Genomic DNA, 24,513 nt, shown 5'->3' with positions numbered 1-24,513 from the left:
TCTGTTTAACTGCATTAAAAGCCTAAAATTCTGTATAATTAATGAGCATCAGACCCACGTGACCACAGAGCTAGCTCCGGGGAAAGGGATATTATTTGTGCAATTGTTGGACAAAATGACTTGCTGTGGTATTAATTGCACTAATAGAGCGTCCAAGGAGTGTCCACTTCATTTTTTTCAGTAAGTAAAATTATATTTTTGTATTTTAGGTCACTGCCGCTCTTGCACTAGCTGAGCTTAGATTTTAACATGTACTGTTTAACCATGAAATTTAAATTTAATAGGGTAAAACCCAGTGCATTTAACATAATGCTGCACTTTAGAAAATGGGTTGAAATATAACATGTTGGTGGAGCTGGGTTCCGACTATCGGCTTGTGGAGCTCTCGGGAGACCTCTGTTTTCCACCCGGTTCTCCCCTCCCCGCAGCTCAGCGCATCTCTGTCTGATCGCGGCTTCTGTCTGCTGCACGAGCTGCCGGCTTGTGGAGCTCTGGATGGAAACCAATGTTTTCCACCCGGTTCTCCCCTCCCTGCAGCTCGGCGTATCTCTGTCTGATCGCGGCTTCTGTCTGCTGCGCGGGCCGCCGGCTTGTGGAGCTCTGGGATGAAAACCTTTCCACCCGGTTCTCCCCAGCGGCAGCTCTGCGCATCTCAGATTGCAGCGGCGCTTGTCTGCTGTGTGGCTGCCGGCTTGTGGAGGTCTCGGGAGACGTCTGTGTTCCACCCGGTTTTACCCAGCGGTCAGCCCTGCGTATCTCTGACTCAGAAGCTCTGGTGTTGTGCACATTTAACTCCGGTTGTAGTAGCTAGGTTGCTACCTCCGTTAGCTTAGCTCCCACCTCCACGTTAGCTTTGGGTTAGCTTCAGGTTAGCTTGTAGCTAGTTCGACCGAGTGTCGTCAGTTGATCCCAGACTTACAGCCCCACCCTCAGCTCCTCCTCCTTTCGCTTTTTTGGAATTGTCTGGGCTTGACGGAACCTGTGACACAGTCAAAATGGCGGTGGTGGCCACCTCCCATTTTTATTCAAAAACGTGTTATTGGAGCCTTTGGAAACCCATTGTCCAATATTTATATGTAGATGCTGCAGACGCAGCACCAATCCACCTATCTATCTCACGCTCCATCTTTCTCCCCCTCGTGAACAAAAGCCTGAGATACTTAAACTCCTTCACTTGGGGCAGGACCTCATCCCTGACCTGGAGAAAGCAAACTGAAAGATCAATATACAAAATACTGGCTTTATAAAGTCCTTTATTGTTTAACAGACTTCTAAACATTCCTTTTACATCACCAAGGCATTTTGCCAGTCTCAAATAATTAGAAATTAAAAATACAACATGAGGTTGACAGAAGGCACGTCAAGGAACACATTTAACACATCAAGGAACACATTTTTGAGCAATGCAAATAGTGATTAAAAACATTCACGTTTCAAAGCTGTGTGATTTTTATACTACTGTACTGTACTTTATATTACTGTAATTAAAGACTCAAGTTTCCATTTTCATGCCCATATCAGCCTAAAGCATGACTAATTTGTGCAAGTTTTGTTATGATCATGTAGAAATCCACGTCAAACAACTCCTGTATCACGTGACTAAGGCACAAGCATCACTTTGTAATTTCCCCTGAAGTCACCCATGCGGCTTGGAGGCGCACCGGCTCCACACAGCAGCCAACATCGTATTATGGCCTCCTTCTGAGCCTCCTCATACGAGACTTGTGATCTCAGTTTGCCGGCAATCCGTCGCCATCGACGCCTTGATCATGGACCTGTGGTCCAGAGGCTCATTCGGGGGTCATCGGAGATGTCATTAGGACTCCAGAAAGTTTATATTACCAGATTTTCGGACACTGTCACTTTTGGACGTCCAGGGATTTAAAACGGAGTGACAGTAGTAGCAGCCCCCCATCTGCCGGTCAGCTAACTAAGAAGGGCATCACTCGTCTGTGGAAGTGAAGAACAAGAAAACTGCAAATAATAACAGAAGATTGATCCCCCGACTTCCTAAATTACGGCACTGTCACTGTTGGTACCTGGTAAGAATTTAACGGAGGTGAAGTTAGCTTTATGTGCTACATGCAGGGCTGTATTTCTATCGAAGGCATGAAGTCAGGCAGAGCAGGCCCTGCCTCCTGTCACTTTAGACTCAAGATGCAATGTACGCTAATTGTTCCGTATAAAACAACCGAGCACATGTATAAAGTGTGTTTTTTAAATATTAGTTTGGATATTGTTCTTTGGCTGCTTAAACGTACGGCTCTTATAGTCGTGCTTGGCCGAAGTTATCCTGACGTTAGCAGAAATGACAGCTGTTAGCTAATCTGCACCGGTGTTGTACCGAAAAAGGCACCCCGACCGGTCACTGTCTTCGTGGAGTAAAAGCGGTTTTAATGCAAATGCAGCGTTTTGATAGTGACCATATAGTTGGCATTTAATAATCTAAATAGCATATTTAACCACTCGAGGCATAAATACATGTAAGGTTAATGGTTTTATTTTAATCTGAAGTATATTGGGCCTGTGGATGGATATACCTATAGGTTAGTATACTAACCCGCTAGCTAGCGCCCACCTTAAAAGCTTTAAAGTTACTCAACGTATCTCCAATGTGACAACATTTTAGCCAGCGCAGGTTTTTAAGTGTTATTCATGTTGGTATGAATGCTTGATCTATCGCACACGGGCTATTAAAGTGAACAAAAGGTACGGTATGGTTAATTCTGGACTAAGCCACGTAGCGTAAGTACACAACATGCCCGTTGTAGCGGGACACGTAACGTTAGCTGGGCTAGCATTCATATAGCTGCTATGCTAGCAGGCCTGAACATTTTATTTTTTCGAACATCTCGCCTCTAACGTATCTATATTTACGTCGAGGTGATGTATTTCTTAATAACCGTCTACAAGACTGTTATATACGACCATAGTCTGAACCAAATGTTACAATTTTGTATCAAATCCCCGAAGCATGGCATTAGCTAACGGCTACTAGGTCCCGTGTCAGCAGGTGGATGTTTCATGTCACGTATGCTAGTGGTATTCGTAAGTTTTATTTATTTTTATGATATTATTTAATTTAAAAACGCCTCGAAACCACAGTTAGTCGAATAATCCACTCTGACTATTGAGCTGCTGCTCACAGTTTGGCACGAATATTGCCTTATTTGAATAACCTGTTTGCTAAAGCTAGCACAACACAGCAGATGACCTTTGACCCGAGGTATCCATTTTCTTGAACTTAAAGAAAACATGAAAAAATCCCATTCATTTGGAAAGAGATCTATTAAACCGTTAGTGACCTCCATCAGTTTGCTGTTGGATTTAAGCTTACCCTTGCTAAGTGTTTTGTGTTTTTATTTAATTATTCAGGTTTGATGGGATGGTCAGAGTACTAATCTATTACAGCATGATTAAATAAAACTAAGAATGCCTGTGTGTAAGACTTAAGGTGTTATGTGTGTAACATGCATGTGTGGGTGGTGGTAGTGGTGGCGTTATCTTTGCCAAAACTACAGACCACACCCATTAAGCTTGTGCTACACGTTTCTGTACACTATGGACACATTTGGAGAATATTGGAAATACCTTTTTAGATTACTAAGGTTTTAAAGCATAGCTTTTCTCGCATGTAAAAGTTAATTATATTTTTTGGGATTTTCTCTCATCAGAAAGGCTGGCAACACACAGCCACCCTGATGCAGACCCATAAAAGAACGTGAAATGAACAAACCACCACAACCCTTAACGGGACCTACGTCAGTCCCAAACCCCTCTCCTTCCCCTGGATTGACACAGGTAAGATCCAATTACCAGGCCTATGTGCACATTTCCATCATATTAGTAACTTTTGATATTTGATGAGTTTTTCTATATTTTCCTTAAAGGCTGCATACGGCCCTGGGCAACCATCTCTTGTTTTTGCCGCCCCTTCACCTCCACAAATGAATTCTGCACAGCAGCCAAGACAGGTACTTTTGTCAATGTATTCTTTATCTCTGCTGAGGGCTTTAACATTCCAGTCTCTTTATGAAAACTCTACTTTGGCTTTGTGTGTTTTGTGTGTGTAAATGCCTATTAAATATCAGTCTTGACTTCTTTACTCTCTTCTGCTGTCCTCCTAGTTTGCTACAGGGCCCCGTACTTTACACCAACAGGTACTAACTTCTATACAATTCCTTTATCTCCATAATGCATGTTTTCGTAACCACAAATTGGGAAATCAGACAAATCCTTGGTAGTTTTTCACATTTTATTGGCTCTTTCAGGTGAGCACTTCGTTCTCAACATGCATTTTCTTTTCTTTATAATCTTATCTGGAACAAGTTTTGATGCAGCTGTTTTTTTTAATCCTGCATGTAACCTTTCCCCCCCTAATCTGTTTAGACATCACAAAGCCAGCGCTATTTCTAAAATCAAAAAGAACATGCATTTTTGTCAACCTCTAATCTGTCCAGATGTTTTTAAAAATTAATGACTATGGGTTTGTTAGAGTAAACTTTTATTTTGGAACACTCCTATTTCTCTTTCCTGCCTCAGCTGTAGTTTCCAAGTCGCACTGAAAGTTAAATGTGATTTTGACTCGTGTCAGATGAAGTGGGATTTCTTGCTGACTCATAAAATTGCAGTGTTTTAAATTAAAAGGGCTCGGACTGAAAAAGCAGAGCTACGACGCCACTTACTCAACTTTTTGTGCCTTCATTTTTTTCAAATGGTGTTTTCTATAATTAGTCAGTATTGATACCCCCTCCATTATTTTAATATAGTATTTTAGGACTAAAACTTAAAGTTATGGTTCACTGAAAAAACAAGTCGAGGAACAGTCCATCTGAAAAAGTTCTTAGGGGAAACTGTTGTTAGCGTTGGCAGCGACACCGCACAGCAAAAGCTCCTCCAGGCTTGGAGATAAAATATCAGTGTTGTAAGTCAGTGGTAGAGTCAATTTGCTGTTATCCAATCTGGGGCGAGATGTCCAAATATCAGGAAATAAGACTCTGAAGCTGAAGCTCAGCGGTGATGTGGTTCACTTCTAGTTCCTGGAAATGGTGCACCAGTGTTTGTTTTTTTTTTTTCGCCCAGAGAACGACTTTCAAGGCACTTATTCCTACTAGAGACCACTGCAAATGTGTTGATGAAACGAGTGAACTACACCTTTAAGAAAATCAAAATCAGGATTATAGTTACCTGAGCTCAAACTATGTTGATCTTGTTGGAAGGGTGCCAGGGTGACATTCTTTGTTGCTTGAAACATGACTACTGCAAAGTAGAGAGATTGATCACAGCTTTGGCATCCTGATAAATATCTACTTTACCTTGCATCATTGGTGGCTAAACAGGAAACGCATCTCAACTAATTTCATCTATTAACATGACAAATTTATACTCTGAATCTGCATTTGTGTTAGTTTTATCAAAGCGCTCAAAACTCATTCAGCTTGTATTTCTCTGGATTTGCTGCAGCTCTGTGTGTGTGTGTGTGTGTGTGTGTGTGTGTGTGTGTGTGTGTGTGTGTGTGTGTGTGTGTGTGTGTGTGTGTGTGTGTGTGTTGTATTTTCCCATCTGATGAGTTTGAAAGTTGCTTGAACACATTTATTCCTTCAGTCTGAGCTGAAGTTGGGCGTATTTATAAATGGTAGTGAAACCACACTTAGAGGTGACTGAAGCTAAATGGCTAATAAATGCCATGTATAATCGACTACTATCCCTTTTGGGATGTTTTCCTGGCTGATAGTTTTTCTTCAGGATTCCTGGGGCCTCACTTATCAAACATTCATAGAAACGGTCCTATATTCCCTTAGCCTAGTAAACTAGACCAAATTCTTGCTTTGCAAAGTTTGGTCTAGGCATGCTCCATTGGAACCTCCGCAGCTCCTACCAGGACTCTGGCTAGCCAATCACAACTCTCTAGAGGGGTTTCAAACACATAAAGAGCTGTGATTGGTCCATAATGGCGGGCCAGTCATAGTGCTCTATCTGCTTAGTGAACAAATCACAGAGCTTTATCCGCTTTGTGGGCCAATCAGGGCACTCTATATGCCTGGTGGGTGGGATGATGCAACAGAGTGAAACAAGAGTATGACTACATTTACATGCAGCCAATATCCGGGTTATGATCGGGTTAAGGTCGGTATTCGGGTTTCTGAGTTGATCAGAATAACCCGTTTTACAAGCATAAATAGAAAGAGTTGCCCCTAACTTGCATAACCCGATTTAAATGCGGACGTTGGGGTAGCGTCAGGACGTGTGGACTACGTCCAGACGCAATATGCGTCATTTCCGGTTCTTCTCGTTCCGGTATCCGTGAAAACGACAACATGTTTCCCAGTTCGGAAGAGATAGCGACCGTGTTTGTTTGTGCTTTAGTTTCCTCATCACTCCAAAAGTGCGGTGCTGTGCCGTGACCCGCCATTTTGCTCCCAACTTGTTGTTTACTTCCGGTGTTCTGGCGCATACAAGACGTCTCGCTACTCAAAAGACCAAGATTCCTTGCGAACAGAGCATGCGCAGAACACACGCTTTGATGGGGATATCTCGATATGCGTTTACACGACCAAACATTCGGGTTAGGAAAGGGTTACCCCAGGTGTAGTAACCGGGTTTTTAAAAACCCGGTTATGGGCATATCCGGGTTTTTGGCGGTGTTTACATGGACCTGCGGAACCGGGTTATTGTGAATATTCGGGTTTTAAAAGGGTTACTGGCTGCATGTAAATGCACTGTTTGTCACATTCATTGTCCAGTAGCATGCAGAGATCATTTGAAAGACAACGGTAGAACCCGCCCCACAACCGAGAGCCATCAATGGAGCATCGCCAGACTAAATAATACATTAATTTAGTCTGGCTTGCCAGGCTAATATTCCCTCCTAAGACCAAAATTAATAATCTGTGTATGAACAGTCAAAAGACTGATTTGTGAAACGTGCTGTGACCTCTACTACACATGTTACTCCGCAATCGTCTGATGATGAATCCCAACTGTGCATACCCAGGTGCTCGTGTCTGTTCACCATCATTTACATAGAGAGAAGCCCTCAATTAACTAAATTTGGTCACACTACGTCCTCAGCACGTGAGGAGGTTCCTTGTTTTTTTCCAGAAAAAAATAAGAAATACTTCATTGACTGCAAGAACGAAACACTGGCTGCTGAAGCGCAAAAGAATCAAACAAGTTGCAGATGTTATAAATGCGGTCGGGACAGAGAAAAGGTTCCTGTCAGAAATGAAAATAATAAATGAATATAATAAATGGTGGAGAAACAGGTTGTTGAGAAGTTGTTCTGTGTGGAGTTAGTTTTATTTGGAAATGCTGTCTGAGAGCGCTGCCTCTTCTTAGCTGTCATTCACTCTGGTTGCATGTATGATCGAGGAGCAGAGGAGGTTCTGGGGTGTTCTCGTAGTTGTAAAACAAAATATGAACTGGAATCGGATTTGTGCGGTTTATCTGTTGCTCTACAAAGAGCCCCAAATCACAACCCAGCAGAAGTACTTCCTTTTGAGATCAGTGCACTCACGGAGAACGCTTTCCCTCCAGAGAGCAAGTTCCGGTAAATCCTCCAATAACACAGAACAGCCATGATATAATGCCAGATGTCTTTTATTGGTTTTAGCACCAATTATGTCAAAAGGCCGTTTTTCCACCAACATAACTACATACTGGGTAAATATAATTTGTGGATGACAAACACATTTGGATGACTGAGACATTCGGTATTGTGCTTCCCCGTTCCGCCACTAGATGCTCTGCGTACGCACGGTCAGAGATGTTCTTACATTTAGGAACGTTTCTACGCACAAGTACAAATTGATAAATGTCACACAATGGGTAGAATTGTTCCTACGCACAGATGAGTGATAAATGAGGCCCCTGGTTCCTGCAGTCACAAACAAGGAAGTAGAAGGGGAAAAGACCCTCCTTAAAAACGGGTTCCTGAAAAAGGTTCTCTTGTTCGAATCACAAAAAGAAGCTAAGTGCAAACTAAAGTTTCTATGTGCAACAGTTTTTATTCCATGAAAAGATTAATCTGATGGACCAGAGGGTATCCTGTTTTAAAGCTTCTTTCTGGAGTATTTCTCTTATCTGATGGCACCATCTAGTGGCTGACAAGCATATCACACAAAAAGTCTATTTCTCTGTTTGTTTAAGATCGCGACTTCACGTTTCTGTTCATAAATGTGCTTCTTAGCGGACAAACGGTGCTAAAACACGCTGTTTTACGAGTATTATTTTCATGTCATGTTGTGTTTTCATATATTTATATTTTAGAGACTTGCTTGTCCGTGAAAAGTTCATCAACTCTGCATCAACCGAGGTATTCCTTAAATTTGAAGCAAATGAGCGGTAGTCTAATGCTATTGGTTAGTTCTAGTCGGCGCTCAGTTTCCTATTGAATGGAGCTCTGCGGGGCAGGGGGCGTGCTTAGCAAAAAATAAATAAAAAGATGTACTGTATGGCTTACATTACATCACAATACATGATAAGATAATCACTTTTACGGATTTCTGAAAAATCGTACATTTCTGAAAGGGGAAAACTCCGGAAAGCAGCTTTAACTGGATTCTGTACAGAGCTGCATGTGCATTTATGGTTGTTTAAACTAACCGTTCATGGCTGCAAGACACTCTTGTCTTTCACAATCCTCCCTCTCTTACACTTTGTAATCTCAACCTTCCTCATTGTCTCTAGTCCTCATTTTCACCTTAATCTCACTCCCTCTCTTGCTTTCTGCTCGTGTTGTGCGGCTGAAGGGTGGATTCAGAGCTTTACAGGTAACCGCTTTTCTCTTCATCACCTCCTCAGCCCCCCTTACTTTGGGATAATCTCAGTGTGGCAGGGCTACACGACTTTCAGAGCAGCGTAGGTCTCATGTTGAGAAACCCCTAAACACAACTATGACTGAACGCATGTACGAGCAAAAGAAGCTACAAAATGTTCAAACTTGGACCCGGACCACAGTAGCTGAGACAGTAAATGTAGACGATGACATGTCAGCTTCTGTCATTTCTTAAATACTCTGTTCTGTTTATTTTTCCTCAGAGTTACTATCCAAGTCGACCCACAATGGCCACCAGTGCTCCAAGGGTACAGGCGAGTAGTGGCCCTCGTCCCGTTGGACCTACGCATGTCTACCCCCCCAGCTCACAGATGATGATGGTCCCCCAGCAGCTGCCTTTTGCTGGCTCTCCTCAGGGCTACTTCATCCCACCTGGACAGGTTAGCTCACATGACTAACTTCTGTTCACACACATTAGCCCGCAACGCAAAAACCTACTCCCATCTACATCATCTTAACACACCAGACGACAGTTTAAATTTAGGGGAAAATGTGTTCACAGCAACAGACCTGAATTTGGTGAGCACCGGCTAACAACGAGATACTAGATAGCTGTGCGGATGGGTTATTAGGCTGAGGGGGTTCTTATTTAATATTTAGGTGTTACTTCTTTAACCTCCTGATTTCGCTGGTTGACTGAGCAGACCCAGAAGTCACAGAGCTGAAGAATAGATCCTTAGCTTTTGTTTCTTAGCCCCAGTCTTAATTCCCTTTCACACAACACTGCTGGAGTTCAGCCTCAATTATAATTTATCATGATCCTTTTTTTTTTGTCTCTTTTCTCCAGCAGTACCGGACCCCGTACATGGCTCCTACTCAGCAGTATCCTGTGACCAGTGGTACTGGTTACTTCCCAGGAACTAGCCATGCTGACTTCTCTGGATATGGTAAGGGTTTTAACCAGAGACCAGCAGCAACCAAGCACAACCACAAACATTGAGTTTACTATTTTAAACAGGTAAACTCTCAGATACCAGAGTATCGGCCTCAAGTTCCTGCTTAATGCACCTCTAAATGTGTCAAGGTTTTGCTTGGATGTCTAAGACTGATTGATTCTTTTCTGTGTCTAAAAACTGCTGGAAGTGCTGAATACTAGCTGCACGTAGTCTGGCTTGATTCTGCTTTGGTCTGTGTTCTTCCTATCAGCAGTCACCTGAAACGCTGCCTTTTAGGTTCCATGAAACGACACTGAGACTATCTCTTCCTTCCTTTTCTTCTTTCTAAAAGAAAGGATCTTATCTTATTAGCAGCCTTATTTGAACACTAGTGATTTGTGACCTGCAGATAAACTCTAGTGCACTTTTTAGGTGAGAACAGTCTTTAGAAACGCCCATCCGTTTGCACCTCTGACCTTTTGTTGTTCGGTGCTTTTGAACTGCATGAACCTCATAGTTATACCTACAGAATGGAGTTCCCTTTTTAACCAGACAGCAAAAACAGCTGCTGATTCTAGTTTTCTAAAAATCATAATAAAATTGTTATATATATATATTTTTTTTTTCTCTACACTGAGGGGAAAAAGTGACTCATTTTGTCGTAGGGCTGGGCGTCAAATCGAGAAAGTATCGTTGTTGACATATTCGACTAACGGATTTGGTTTTTGCCATGGAGAAGTAGGAGCAACAGGCAGGTGGTATGATGGCTCTGAAAGGTGTTGATCAGAATTTGCAGATCACTGTTTTTTGTTTCTCTGGAGATCGGCCGCAGACTCTTCTTCTGGTCAGCGGACTGGAGATCAAAACTGTGAATCAAAAATTCAAAATTAAAACAATTCCAGGATGAACTGACAGTTTGTCCCGGTTCCAGTCAATGCTGGACGCCCAACCCTTGCAAAGATACGTCGTTTGTTCAGTGGCTGCTGGTTTAATTTGTCTCAGCAGTTTTCTTCATGATGCCACTGCTTCCATAGATAATAGGTGGTAGGAGTATGAGCCCCTTTTATTTTCCGAAACGACTTGGTTCAGAAGATTTAAGTATCAGGCTTTTCTCTGACTTGTTTAAAGGTTAAATTATCTTTGCATAGACAGAAGCATTTGCCTGGAAGAGCGTGAGAGGGAAATTAAGCTCGAGTTCATTTCATGGGACCTTCTTAACACCCTGCTTCCTCTGGATCCTCTCATTAACTCATTCTGCATCTGTCTCCTCCTCCTTTCCTCCTTCCTCCCGTCCCTCACCTCCCTCCCTCTTCCCTGCTGCGTTGGTTCAGAGCCCTCTCTTGCTGCGAGGGAGAGGCGGGGTGGTGGGGGGAGAGGAGGCGGGCGAGAGAACGGCCGTCTCTCTCTCCACGGTGCTCCTCTCACCTCCCAGCGCTACCCCGGTGAGTAGTGTGTGTGTGCTTGTGGTCAGCTAGCGTCAGTAGCAACAACCTTCACGGCTTCCCTGTCTAACCGTGTCCTGTTTTCTTACAGTAACACTTTACATGTAGATGTCTAAAACGTGTAGCTCACATACACAAAATAACGGATTGTGATTGTAATTAAGCTCCACTTGAATAAAGATTTTATTTATATCCGTCAGTGGAAAGAACATCAGTTGTTTACGAGTTTCCTTGGTGACTCTGAGGACACAGCTGCGCTCCCACAGCTTCATCAGTGTGACCGCATCCACCCAAACCACCCCCAGGAAACTCCACACTTGAAGATATTTATTGTCACATAAGTTTATTTCAAATACTGTGCAAAGTAAATGAAAATGTATTTAACGCAAACATATTTACAGACTCGATTTGCACTTATTTACACCCAAAACGATGCGCATAAACATCCTCCGTGTTTACGGCATAAACGTCTGGCGTGAGCTTTGTGTATGTGTGCAAGCAAAGGCAGAAAGTTGCACTTTGAAGTTTTATTTTTCACATTAAAGTTTAATCACCCGAAGATTTAATTTGTGTCAAATATTAATCTGGAGGTATTTGTATGTTTTTGTTTTTCCCCTGAGCAGCAGGAGCGTACTATCCAGCTCAGCACCAGTACTCTGCACCAGTCCAGCCTGCACAAGTCATGCTCAACCCCGCCCAGCCTCAGCAACAAGCCCCGCCTCCTCAGCAACCGGTGGCCCAGCCACAAGGCCCGCCACAGAGGAAACGCAAACAGGTAGCGCACTCCCAACAAAAGAACAACACACCTCTTGTAAAACACAGATGGACCGAAAGTGTATTGTTTGGTCAATGTGGAACTTTCCTTTTCATCTGAAAATAACAATAGCTTTAAAATGCTGGTTGGCAGCTTCACACCGTGTAATGGCACCGATGCGTGCTGGCTTTGTCTTTCCTGTACGTTAGGAGTAAACTGAAACCAGTTTTTACTTTCTCCATCTGACAGATAACAATACGAGACCCCAACCAAGGCGGGCGTGATATCACACAGGAGATCCTGTCGGGTGGGAAGGCTTCCACCACACCGACTCCTCCACAGGTAAGGCGCTGCTTTAGGAAGGCATTGCAGTGTTATCTTCTCGTTTAGTATTAGAAGAGCTAAATTTATTAGCTTTGAATGCTACAGATGTTACATACTAATAGTTTCTCAGGATTTCACATCAAGTTTTTTGTTCCTTAGCTATTTTGTTCCACGGTTGTAGTTGCAGGGATTTGTTTATGCATCGTAACATCTAGTCATCAGAACTTCTTCGTCTGATGTTTGCCTGAGCAAATATTGTTGAACCAAAGGTTACTCAAATTTGCACATATTCTATAATAGTTGTATAGATGGATTAAAATAGTTTTATTAATGGTTTAAAAATGATAGCAATCAACAATCAATTAATAAAATAGTGTTCTTCCGTAATCCCAACCAAAAATGGGAAGAATCTCTATAGAAGAGTTGGTTTTTAACTATCATTCTCTGTTCTTAGGCCTCGGTAGCAGATGAGAGTATCGCCCAAACCAACGGTGACGTTTCACAGCCTGTCACTGCCGTGACGGGGGGTAAGGACCATGCCCTTAATTCTGAAAATGCTTCTGCTGCCCAGTTTTTATTCATGAGTTTTTCTTTGTGTGTTCCCTGTTGAAAAGATGATACGGACCTCCCTTCCAGCTCTGAAACTCCTCCTCCTCTAGCTAACGCAGAGCTTGTGGTGGAGGTTGAACAGGAAGTGGACTGCCAAGTAGCACCGCCTGTGAAGTTGGTGCCACAGCCTGTGGCCACTGCAGCTGCTCCAGAGGTGCTGCTCCCACTAATAAAGGACCAGCAGTTTCCACCTCCCCTCCCTTCAGAAGCAGCTACCGCTAGCGTTGCTGAGGTCACAAACAAAGTCGGTTCTGATGCTGGCGACACAGTCGATGCTCCTGTCGGACCCCCGGCATTTGTAGCAGCTGAAGAGGTACCTGTGAAAACGGAGGAGCCACAGACTGCTGCTTCTGAAAAGGCCCTTGAAAAGGAAGAGGAGAAAATAGATGTTGAGGAACTGGAAATGGAGGAGCAGACGCCGAATGCCAAGGTAGAGCCTGGAGTTGAGGTTTCAGCATCAATCGCCCCTCTTGAGATGGCAAAAGAGGAAACGGCTGTAAAAGTAGCAAGTGAAGCCACTCAGCCTCTCCCGCCTGTACTGGAACCTGCAACGCCACAGACCCAGGATGTTGAGCAGTGCTCTGAACCAGACCCAGAACCCGAGGTAGGTGAAACTGTAGAGCCTCCCCTCCTCAACGGCCTTCCCCAGGAGACTGAAGAACTGTCTGAGGATGTACCCGTTTCTAACACTACACCCCACGACAAGCCCAACACATCTCAATCTCAGGAATCCACACCTGTGGCAAAAACACCACCACCAGCACAGGTGGAGGAGGTGAAAAAGGAAGAGTGTCTGCAGAAGAAGAAAGAAGATGCCCCTCAAGCCACTATCAGCCGCCCAGAGGAACCTACTATGCAAGGTAGTGTTTAATTTATAAAGGACAACACAAAACTCATTCATAAGAAGGAAAGCATGTGAAACACAAAAAAAATTGTGAAATATTTTTCTGAGCAGCAGTTTAGTCTTCATGTCTCTGAGACTGCCCCCTAGTGGCAGCAACATGCTGCATCATGTTAATGCAGAGAGGAACATAATCATGTTCAGTGTGTGTGACTCGTGTTTCTGATGGAGGAGAGCGCTTTAATATTTTTGACCGGCCTTCTGATCACACAGCAGAAGTAAGAATGAGAACGAGACAACGGGCCTCTTCATTGTGCTCCCCTCTTTAACTCATTCACTGCCAGCCGTTTCCTGATCGCTAATGGCCTTCGCTGCCAGCGTATCTCACCGTTTTTACTGTTTTTTTTAAGAGTCACAGAACGTTGCGCGCTAGGATGATGTCGATGCCAAAACAACCAAAACAAAGAGGAGACTCACCTCTTACATCAGGAAGAATCCGTGTGTTTCGAGCGTTATCCGTTCTTTCATAATTCGTTGTTGAATTGTGATCGGCAGACGCTTTTCCGGTTCGCGCCTCACTTTTTTTACAGGAACGGCCCAAAACGATTTCCTAATACATGGATGGTCTGCTTCCTGATCATGTGACGTATGCGGATGAAGATCGGCTTCAGGGCTGAGATGTTTGTTCTCTCAGCGCGGGGGCTCGTTCTGATGCTCAAACAGTAAAAAAATGCAAATAACGACTTTAGTCGTCAATGGCATTGAATGAGTTAAGGAACCTTCCTGTGGGATGTAAAATGTTTAAATGTGTTTTTCTTTCTCAGAAAAGCAATTTTGAGTATTTGTTTTCCTGTTGATGCTGATGTCGGCCATTTCTGTTTGCAGCTGCTACGTCCGTCCCCAAAAAAAAGAGACAGATAAAAGAGCTCAACAAGAAGGAAGCCATTGGAGATATGCTGGATGCCTTTAAAGAGGTGCGTCTCATTTCTGATGTTTTAGGTAACACAAGGACACAGTTCCAGAGCAGCTCATTCACCAGCTATTTGGTATTTATAAAGGAACATTTGAATCTTTTAATCCTTTTAGCAGGAGCAGGAAACCAAGTCTGTCCCTGAACCTGCAACCATTCAGGCCAGCGCTCCCGATCCAGATCCAGCTCCAGCTGCACCTCCTGTTGAAGCAGTTGATGAGACCTGGGAGGAAAAGGAGGACAAGCAGAATGCAGAGACAGAGAAAACTAATGTCACCCTTGAGCCAACTGAGCAGAAATACCAGTACAAAGAAGGTAAGTTAGAGAGGATTTAAAATAGCTCCAGGGTTTTAAAGCTGTGCTACAAAACCCTGGACCACTTTGAACGTAAGCTCAAGGGTAAGTTGTCCTGTAGGCAGCAGCTTACTCCGATAACTGTATGGATTCAGTCTATAACTACAGAGCTTGGTACCTAGTCCTAGGTGTAGCCCTCTACAAGTTTACAGTCAAATAGATCCTGATACATTTTTGACGTTACACAGAACAATGGAAGCCGATAAACCCAGAAGCAAAGAAGCGATACGACAGAGAGTTCCTCCTGGGCTTCCAGTTCATCAGTGCTAGCATGCACAAACCAGAGGGCCTGCCCCTCATCAGCGACGTGGTCTTGACCAAGGTAGGTGGCAATTTATTCATTGTTGTTGAATAACTTGAATTGTTTTAAACTTAAAATTTTCAACTTAAATTCAGGTAAACAAGACCCCCCTCCGACCTGCTGACCCTGTTCGACCGATGAGTACTGGTCCAGATTTTACTCCCCCGTATTTGGACAAAGGTGGAAGAGGATCAGCCATAGGAACTCGATGCATGGTGAGTTAATTAATTCCCTTCATAATGATCATTATTATGGTGTCCAGGTTTCCACAAAGTTTTCTGTTTCCTGTCTCTTTAAGCCTGTGATCCGCCGCTCCCAGCAAAACCAGCGAAAAGAGCCAAAGAAAATCGACATCAACAGCATGTCTCACAACAGCGAGGTGTCCCTCAACAAGTCTGTGAACCCCTGGAAGCCTTCTACCAAGAAGTCCGCCCACGGTCGTCCTGGAGAAGAGGCCGAAGAGGACGACGCCGACCAGGCCAAGACTCAAGAGCTGTTTAAGATCATGCGAAGCATCCTGAACAAGCTGACCCCGCAGAAATTCCAGGAGCTGATGAAACAAGTCACAGAATTGAAGATAGACACAGAGGAGAGGCTTAAAGGAGTCATTGACCTCATTTTTGAGAAGGCCATTTCAGAGCCCAACTTCTGTGTGGCCTATGCCAACATGTGCCGCTGCCTTATAAACGTAAGTCTTGTCACTTTAAAACGTGGTTTCTGCTCTAATGATGACTCTAGTTTTGTGCCACGTGTCTGGGCCACTGAACACTCGTGATGGGTTTGAGGAACTGAAAGAGCAAAGTTTCTTCCACACAGAACGATTAAAATGGTTAAACTCTTAAATTATTCCCCTACATCTCACTTTGTCCTCTTCCAGTTAAAAATCCCCGCCATAGACAAGTCCGGAAATGCCGTGACCTTCCGCAAACTGCTGCTCAATCGCTGTCAGAAGGAGTTTGAAAAGGACCAGGATGATGATGAGTTTTTTGAGAAGAAGCAGAAAGAGTTGGAGGCCGCCAAGGGTGTAAGTCAAATGTTCAGACTCAACCTGCTTGGTGTTCCCGACAGTAAACGCTAACACCCACCTGGATCCTCCCATCAGGACGAAGAGCGTGAACGCTTGAGGGTGGAGCTTGAAGAAGCCCGAGACAAAGCCCGAAGGCGCTCACTGGGCAACATAAAATTCATCGGCGAACTCTTCAAACTGAAAATGCTGACGGAGGCCATCATGCATGACTGTGTGGTGAAACTGCTGAAGAATCATGATGAAGAGTCTCTGGAGTGTCTCTGCAGACTTCTGTCCACCATCGGTAAAGATCTGGACTTTGAGAAGGCAAAAGTAAGCAAACGACTACCCAGTTTAGCTAGTGAGGACTTTTGTCTTTGTGCCACATGTCTGGACCACTGATAATTAGATCATTAAGAGTTGGTGGCATCCATGAAAGGATTCTTGCCTGATGTTTTTATATTTTATCGCTGATTTTCTTTTTGCAGCCTCGTATGGATCAGTATTTCAACCAGATAGATAAGATCATTAAAGAAAGAAAAACCTCATCTAGGATTCGCTTCATGCTGCAAGATGTGCTGGACCTTAGAAGGGTAAATATTCATTCTTGCAGTACTCGTGTCAGATCTGAGTTTTATTGATTTAAAGTCATTTGTACACATGCAATTTGTGTTTTATTATAAATTTCCAGTTTGGGGGTGTTTTTAATCCTCGTTTCTCATTCCTGACCCTCAGAGTAACTGGGTGCCTCGTAGAGCCGACCAGGGTCCTAAAACTATCGATCAGATCCACAAAGATGCAGAGATGGAAGAGCACAGGGAGCAGATCAAAGTCCAGCAACAGCTCCAGTCCAAGAAAGATGGTGGAGGAAGTGGAGGAGGAAGCAGGATGGGAGGGAACATGGGTGGCCGAGGTCCTCACACACCAGGAGGCAGCCGGCTTAGCCAGCCTCAGGATGAGGGCTGGAACACGGTGCCCATCTCAAAGAACCGACCTATCGACACCACCCGCTTTAGCAAGATCATGAAGGTGAACCCTCCAGACTTTCTCTTTTGTTTTTATTCAGATAATTTTGAAATGTACATGTTTGAAAGTCGTGGTTTTAGTGCAAAGTTGGTCATTTTAGCTTTTTTATTTTTCTGTAGCCCGGCGCCCTTGACTTCAGTAATCAGCTGCTGTTTCCTGGTGGAAAAGACATGTGGGGGAGCTGGGGAAAAGGCAGCAGTGGAGGAAGTGGAGCAAAGCCAGCAAGTGGAGAGCAGGGTATGACGCCTTTCGTTGTTTTTGAATACTTTAGTGAATTTGGACGTAATTAATAATTTTCTTCCTATTTTAGACTCTGGGCGTTCAGCCACCAGCACTCTTAACCGCTTCTCAGCCCTGCAGCAGTCTGGTTCCATGTCGTCGTCAGCAGACACCGATCGCAGAGTTCCCCAGAGGTTTGAAGAAGCAACTTCAGTGCTGCTTTCCTTTTTTAAGCCTCCCTGTTACTGTGAATGTCCCTTTGGAGCTTTTATTCATGTTAATTGAAAGGATAAAGAGGTTATTTTGTCCCTTTTGGCAATTGATTCAGCATGTAGTTTCTGAAACTGTCTCACTTTAAACTCTCAGGTTGAGCTCCAATCGCGAACACGGCAGTGACCGAGACAGGAGTGACCACGATCGCTTTGACAGATTTGCTCACAGCGAGGGACGAGACGGGAGCCAAATCACCAAGAGAAGCTTCAGCAGAGAGTCGCAGGAGCGTGGAGGACGGGGCGGAGATGGTCGAATCTCAACTGAACCTGTGCGCCGCGTCGCCAGCATGACCGACAGTCGGGACAGGGGGAGCAGGGACAGGGGGAGCAGGGACAGGGGGAGCAGGGACAGGGGAAGCATAGACAGAGGAAGCAGAGACAGAGGAAGTAGAGACAGGGGAAGCATAGACAGAGGAAGCAGAGACAGGGGAAGCATAGACAGAGGAAGCAGGGACAGAGGAAATAAAGAACAAGGGAGCAGGGACCGAGGAAGCAGGGACCAAAGTAGTCGGGACATTGGTCCAAGCAAAGACCTCCCAGGTATGAAGCCTAAAAAATGAAGGAAGTTTGAAATGGATGTAAGAATAAAAAAAACGTCAGATCTAATCCCGTTTTGACCTTGTTCCTCTTCAGTGAAGCGTGAAGGTGCTCCCACTCCTCCCTCTCTTCCTAAAGCAACCTTGACTGATGAAGAAGTGGAGAAGAAGTCAAACGCCATCATTGAAGAATTCCTCCACATCAACGACGTGAAGGTACAAACTGTTGAGTTTGCTACGTTTCCCCCGTGGGTGTTTGTGCTAACATCTTCCATCTCCATCATGTACCTGTAGGAGGCGCTGCAGTGTGTGGCTGAGCTCAACAGTGCCTCGCTACTTTATATATTTGTGCGCACCGGTGTCGAGTCGACACTTGAACGCAGCACTATCGCTCGGGAGCACATGGGCCTTTTGCTGCACCAGCTTGTGAAGGCAGAAACGTTGCCCATAAAGGAGTACTACAAAGGGTCAGAAAAACCATCCCATGATCTTCCTCCGCACATCAGCAGTCTTATTGTCTATAGTCTAAAGTTGAGCTCCTGATGTATCCATCTGCAGGCTAAACGAGATCCTGGAGGTAGCGGAGGACATGGCCATAGATATACCTCACATCTGGCTCTACCTGGCTGAAATCATCACCCCCATGCTCCATGAAGGAGGCATCCCCATGGGACAGCTCTTCAGGTGGGTGCCACTACAAAAAGGAAGTAATAACAGATTTTTGTGGTAACTCATTCCACATGAATGGATTTTTTTTGTTGTTAAACTTCTGAAAAATTAGGCTGATATAAAATCTTTTAGGCTAAATTAACTCTTACTACAGATGATTTAGTGGTGCACAATTTCCCCTTTGGAATAAAAGATTGTAAACTAGGTCACTGATTTTCAACAGAAACACTTGAGAGGCTTGAACATCAAAATTAATATTAAACATGACATCTACTTATTCTTTTAACAGCGGTGATATTAAACAACTAAATATTAGAAAGTTTTAAAGATGGCAGATGGTTTAACACAGTGGTCTTTTTGTCCTCTCTTCAGGGAGATCTCCAAGCCTCTCGTGCCTCTGGGGAAGGCTGGCGTGCTGCTGGCACAGATCCTCAAGTTGCTCTGCAAAGGAATGGTGCGAACATGAATCTAGAAATCTAAGGCTCTGTTGGATGTTCTGTTGCATTTTTACACATTTTAAATGTGCTATTCCTCCCATCAGACTCACAAGAAGGTTGGAACTTTGTGGAGAGAAGCAGAGTTAAACTGGAATGATTTTTTACCTAAAGATGAAGACGTCAACAAGTTTGTTACTGACCAGGTATGTGGGATCTGATTCCCAAACAGTTTTTTTTAAGCACAAGTCTGTCTTTTTTAACATTATGAAACAACATCACATGAGAATAGAGCAACTAAAAGCTGGTACTTCACATTAAAAGGAACTCAACAAGCTCTGAGAACAAATGACCTTTTTTAAAATGTAATATTGACAAGTTTTTATGTGAAGAAATAAAAATGAGTATGTATTTAACGAGTTGTGATGTGGGTAAAAATGATAGAAAAGGGCTTTAAAGGCATACCACTTTCATATTTTTTAATCATTTTCTTAAGCAGGTATGCACTAAATTGACCCGTTACAGGGTTAATGAAATGTTACTCAGACCCCTACCACCTTCTGTGGCCAGAATACCGCACTTGCAACTTCAAAGTCCAGTCAGTGTTGGACTTGGTAAAAGTGGAGCTGACATGCCAGCTCTGCATTCTGCTTCCAGCATGTTTTAGATATGAACACAGCTGATTTGTATGATTTAGTGATGAACAGCTCCTGTAGACACTAATGCAGGCTGAGGAGACAGTTCAGCTGTTAGATTAAGGTGTTAACAAGGTGAACGCACAGCGAGGAGATAAGTTTCACTTTTGATTTTACTCACTGACACGAGGGGGTGCTAAAAGCAAGCCTTAGCTGCCCAATATCACTTTAACTTTAACATTTACGCAAGTTATACAATTCTAATGGAAAACTGTGTGTTTCAGAAAGTAGAGTTCACCACAGAAGACACTGAACCAAAAGATGTTGGCAAGAAGAAGGTCCTGAGCGGAGAGGAACTCAGCAAACAGCTGGGCAGACTCTTTGAGGACAAAGTCGGCAACCAGCAAATCAGAGACTGGATCGAGGTTTGTTCATTTAGAGTTTGTGCTGGGAGAGGAATATACTGTTGTTTGGTAGTCATGTCAAAAATCCAAAATTAAGCTGTTCCTGTGGAAGTTTTCGTTTTAGAAGTTTTTTGTTTTGTTTTTTCCCCAAGGCTAATTTGGATGAGCAGCAAACATCTACCAACCAGTTTGTACGAGCTCTGATGACCTCAGTGTGCCAGTCGGTAGTCATATGTAAGTGTGACCAACACTGCATGTAGAAATGTTTTTCTTTTTCTTTATTTCCTGAGTTCCAATGTCTTCTTCTCAACATCTTGTCTTAGGTGACACCCCATACAAGGTGGACGGACCACAGCTCAGCCAGAGGGCCAGCTTGCTGCAGAGATACCTGTGTGATGAGGAGAAGGAGCTGCAGGCTCTCTACGCCCTCCAGGCTCTTATGGTGCACATGGAGCAGCCTGCAAGTGAGTTCCTGCTCAGATCGGAAGCAGCTCCCATGTTCTTTTTCACTCTGCTGGTGGGAGGAGTCAAATCTGACCTTTGAGTTTTGTTTCTGCAGACCTGCTACGGGTGTTCTTTGACGCCCTGTACGATGAAGATGTAATTAAAGAGGATACTTTCTACAAGTGGGAGTCCAGCAAAGATGCCGCTGAGCAAAAGGGGAAAGGTGTGGCCTTGAAATCCGTCACCGGCTTCTTCACATGGCTCCGCGAGGCCGAGGAGGAGTCCGACAAGGAGTGAAAGGATGAAACCTGCTGTCCCCTTTTGTCCAGACGGGGGACTCTGAGAAGAGTAATGGACAACACATAAAGCCAGAGTGGCAGACTCGATACAATCCTCAATGAGGATAAATCTTTATTTTTATTTTTTCCTTTACTTTGAGGGATGAACTCAGAAAACAATCATTTTTTTCTCTTCCCTCTCTTTCCCTGCTTTACACAGCAAGTGTCCTCATCAAAATAAACTTGAAAACAATTCAGCGGGACTGCTTATTAATGAGGTGTGAAATCTCCCACGTCACTAAGACTTAATGTCACAGTAACACAAACCAACTGGCTGCTTTTTTCATTGTTCTAGTAGAGAATCCTGCCTAATCTGAGCTGCAGGAAAAAGCAGCAGGGTGTGTGGTATGTAACTTCTGTGACTTGTGGGTATCGCCGTGTCCAAACACAGATCATCTGTCTGTCCTTTACTGGAGTGTGCAGCATGACTGAAGTGCATTTCTACCACAGAAACCTGAACTAAACTGGGAGTTTTTAATGCAGAGGCTGTTTATTTTCTCCTCATGGGCTTACAGAGGGACTGATGTTGACTTTGGCTACTGGGAGGTGGTCCTAATGCTTCCTCTAAGCCATCCTCTCCCATCCCCAGTAACCAACTACACTGACTGGCTCGTCATTTTTACCTCTTATCAACTTAAACCTGACTAAAAAACCCAATCACATTTAAAACTTGAAATCTGCAGAAGAAGAAAAGAAAATGACTTGATGGAATATATTTAGAGCGAGAGAGAAAAAAAGCAGAAGTGATCCGAAAGCCTTTTCTACTTAATGTGGAAACTCATTTCAGGACCTTTCTGTAAATGTATAATGATGATAAACTTTTCTGTTGTATTTTTCAGAAACTACAAATTTCTGATGTAATTGCAGTGTCTCCTTTTCCAAGTGAACCGTTGTCCAGATGCAGAGAGGTGCTTTAGAGATAATCCATTGATTAGTTTTATTTGTATTTTGTACATATGTTTTTGCTTTCTTTATTTAAGAAATGATTGCTTCTTTTGCATCGGAAACTGGAGAGAGGAGGTAACGGAACATTACAAAATAAAGGAGTTAAGTTGAACGGTTCCTGGTTTTGCTTTTGTACGAACCACATAAAGGTGATTAGGGTTGTACTTACCTGAGTAATTGAATAGAGGTTTAAAAAGGCACCAGATAAGTGTTTATGAAATCCCTGGTATCAAGTTGACCGTGAAAGGGGAAAAGAGTTGGAAAAACTGATGATGAAAAACAGTTTTGTAAAAATCTTTACTAGATCGTTAAGATGGCTTAAGCAGCTCAAGTTTCAAAGTGCTTGAAGGTCACTTTTAGATTTTCTTTTGTAGTTTATTTAAATTGAAGGGAGAATGCATAAATGCCCCCAGTTTTTCAAAATGTCCATACAGGTTGGCATTAAAACCAGATGTTGCACAAATAAAGCAGAAAAGTATTTCATGTACATGCACAGTCACAATTTAGATTTTATTTTTTTCTGAGTTTTTGTTTTTCATACGTAAGTGGATAAAAGTTCAGTGTATTAAATGTAAAAGGAGCCTCAAGGGCATCAAAGGCCAAAGAGAAACTAAAAAATCTTCAACTCAGGAAAATGTTGACTCTTTACGATAAAGCTCGGATGCAAATGGGAGAGTTAAAGGGACACTAGTTTTAGCTTGCTTTTAGCACCCCTTAGTGTTCATGTAGTAAAACCAAAAGTACAACTTAAAGTAACTGTGTATTTTTCATGGCGATAAGGGGCAGTAGATACCTAAATTATTGCTAGCTAGCAGTATTTTTGTGTTGGACCTTACCAACGGGTGCCCATTAGGGTCAAAAAGCCCTGGGGACTGCAAACGTTAGCAAAATAACAAGCACATCAGACTCCCTTTCATCACTGGCAACAAGTGAAGAAGTAAATGTGTAAAGCAACATTTAAAAATGACAAAAGTTTTGTGACTGACTGTTACAAATCATTAAGTGTGTGTTGTCCTCAAGGGCTCCCATATAAGGAAACATGGCATCTAATATGGCAATGCTCAGAGACTTAGACCCATTAGACCTATTTTTTATGGTTATATGTTACGAAGCCACCAATATTTTTCAACAACTGGGCATCATTTCATTCATTTTCAACATTTTGATGGATAGTTCCAGAAATTAGTTGTAAAAACTACACATTATCTCTTTAAAGAGACATCAGGAACCGCCAAGGTGTGAACAATGTTCATGTTCTACCGAGGCGTGTGTTCTCCGTTTGTTAGTCGTTTAGCTAGCTGAGCAAGGATACACGGGAGGTGTCTTGTAGCCTAGCCTTGGTCAAAAAATTCCCAGAATACACTGCAGTTATTTCAAAGGGATGGCGGATCAGAAGTCAGCAGCTACTTCAGGGGCAAATGTCGAGTTTAAATGTAAATCAACTAATTTAAAATGTATTTTTTTAGGTCCAAAGACATTTTCTATGGTTGGTTAGTTGCTTAGTAGTTGCAGCTTCAGTAGCGGGTAGTAACTCACTTATATATTTAATTTAACAAATATATACAAAAATTAAAATTAAAAGGCTCATTATGTATTTATATTGAAACTTATACATATAAAATATGACGTTATCTCCCGTGTCACATGACCGCCATGGAAGCTGCGGTCACGTCATGCAAGTCTGTTGCATGTGCTAAAACGACCCTTTACAAGGTTAATGAAATGTCACTCAGCCCCTATCGCCCTCTGTGGCCAGAATATTCCACTTGCATCTTCAGACTGGCGGTTGCTCTGTTGGACTTGGACTGATAGAGCTGACATACCCGTAGACACGAATGAAGGCTGGGAGAAATTTTAGCTGCTATTAAGGTGCTAAAAGGCTGAACGCACAGCGAGGAGATAAGTTTTGCTTTCGTTTCTACAAACGGACACCAGGGGATATTAAAAGCAAGCCAAGACTGCAGTTCCCCCTTAATCTAACAGCTGAAATGTCTCCCAGCCTTCATTAGTTTCCACAGGAGTGATTCATCACTAAATAAAACAAGTCAGCAATGTGTTAATGATCTAAAACATGCACATGCTGGCTCAAGAAAATCATTTAAAATAATGAATAAGTTGCATGGTATGCCTTTAAAAATGATTCGATTTTCTATTGTAGAAATCATCAAAAACCGCAAAAGGTCACATGACCCTTTGTGGCTTTAGATGCATGCCTTCATTTGGGTTTCTAGTGAAAAAAATTGACAAGCAATAAGTTCCAATCCTGTTCTTTTAGGTGG

At 43.1% G+C, this 24,513-nt stretch overlaps 1 protein-coding gene and 2 non-coding genes across 13 annotated transcripts; all 3 read left to right on the top strand.

Annotated features, from left to right (window-relative positions):
* Positions 1–1,811: 1,811 nt before the first annotated feature.
* eif4g1a (eukaryotic translation initiation factor 4 gamma, 1a) lies at positions 1,812–21,484 on the top strand. 11 transcript variants are annotated; one of them, XM_070541681.1, is made up of 33 exons: positions 1,812–2,042; positions 3,675–3,801; positions 3,891–3,974; positions 4,128–4,160; positions 8,751–8,771; positions 9,040–9,216; positions 9,627–9,723; positions 11,043–11,153; positions 11,777–11,928; positions 12,157–12,249; positions 12,686–12,758; positions 12,846–13,700; positions 14,567–14,655; positions 14,768–14,966; positions 15,194–15,327; positions 15,402–15,521; positions 15,605–15,994; positions 16,184–16,330; positions 16,409–16,645; positions 16,801–16,905; positions 17,048–17,341; positions 17,458–17,575; positions 17,649–17,751; positions 17,924–18,369; positions 18,463–18,581; positions 18,660–18,832; positions 18,924–19,049; positions 19,407–19,488; positions 19,576–19,674; positions 20,388–20,528; positions 20,660–20,741; positions 20,831–20,971; positions 21,067–21,484. In XM_070541681.1, the coding sequence occupies exons 2-33, from the start codon at positions 3,727–3,729 to the stop codon at positions 21,246–21,248; spliced, it is 5,298 nt and encodes a 1,765-aa protein (XP_070397782.1). In that variant the 5' UTR covers positions 1,812–2,042; positions 3,675–3,726; the 3' UTR covers positions 21,249–21,484. The 11 variants fall into 11 exon arrangements, with proteins under 11 accessions (XP_070397782.1, XP_070397783.1, XP_070397781.1 ...); XM_070541682.1 differs by having other exon boundaries at positions 9,624–9,723; positions 14,771–14,966; XM_070541680.1 differs by having other exon boundaries at positions 9,624–9,723.
* Positions 16,027–16,103, top strand: LOC129165087 (small nucleolar RNA SNORD66). Its single transcript, XR_008564518.1, has one exon. It is a non-coding gene; the product is annotated as a small nucleolar RNA SNORD66 (small nucleolar RNA).
* Positions 16,669–16,734, top strand: LOC129165088 (small nucleolar RNA SNORD66). Its single transcript, XR_008564519.1, has one exon. It is a non-coding gene; the product is annotated as a small nucleolar RNA SNORD66 (small nucleolar RNA).
* Positions 21,485–24,513: the final 3,029 nt, after the last annotated feature.

This window comes from Nothobranchius furzeri, chromosome 11, assembly GCF_043380555.1.
Source record: "Nothobranchius furzeri strain GRZ-AD chromosome 11, NfurGRZ-RIMD1, whole genome shotgun sequence".
In the NCBI taxonomy this organism is placed as follows: Eukaryota; Metazoa; Chordata; class Actinopteri; order Cyprinodontiformes; family Nothobranchiidae; genus Nothobranchius; species Nothobranchius furzeri.
The sequence above is the reverse complement of the archived record's forward strand: the minus strand, read 5'-3'. Positions and strand labels throughout refer to the sequence as shown.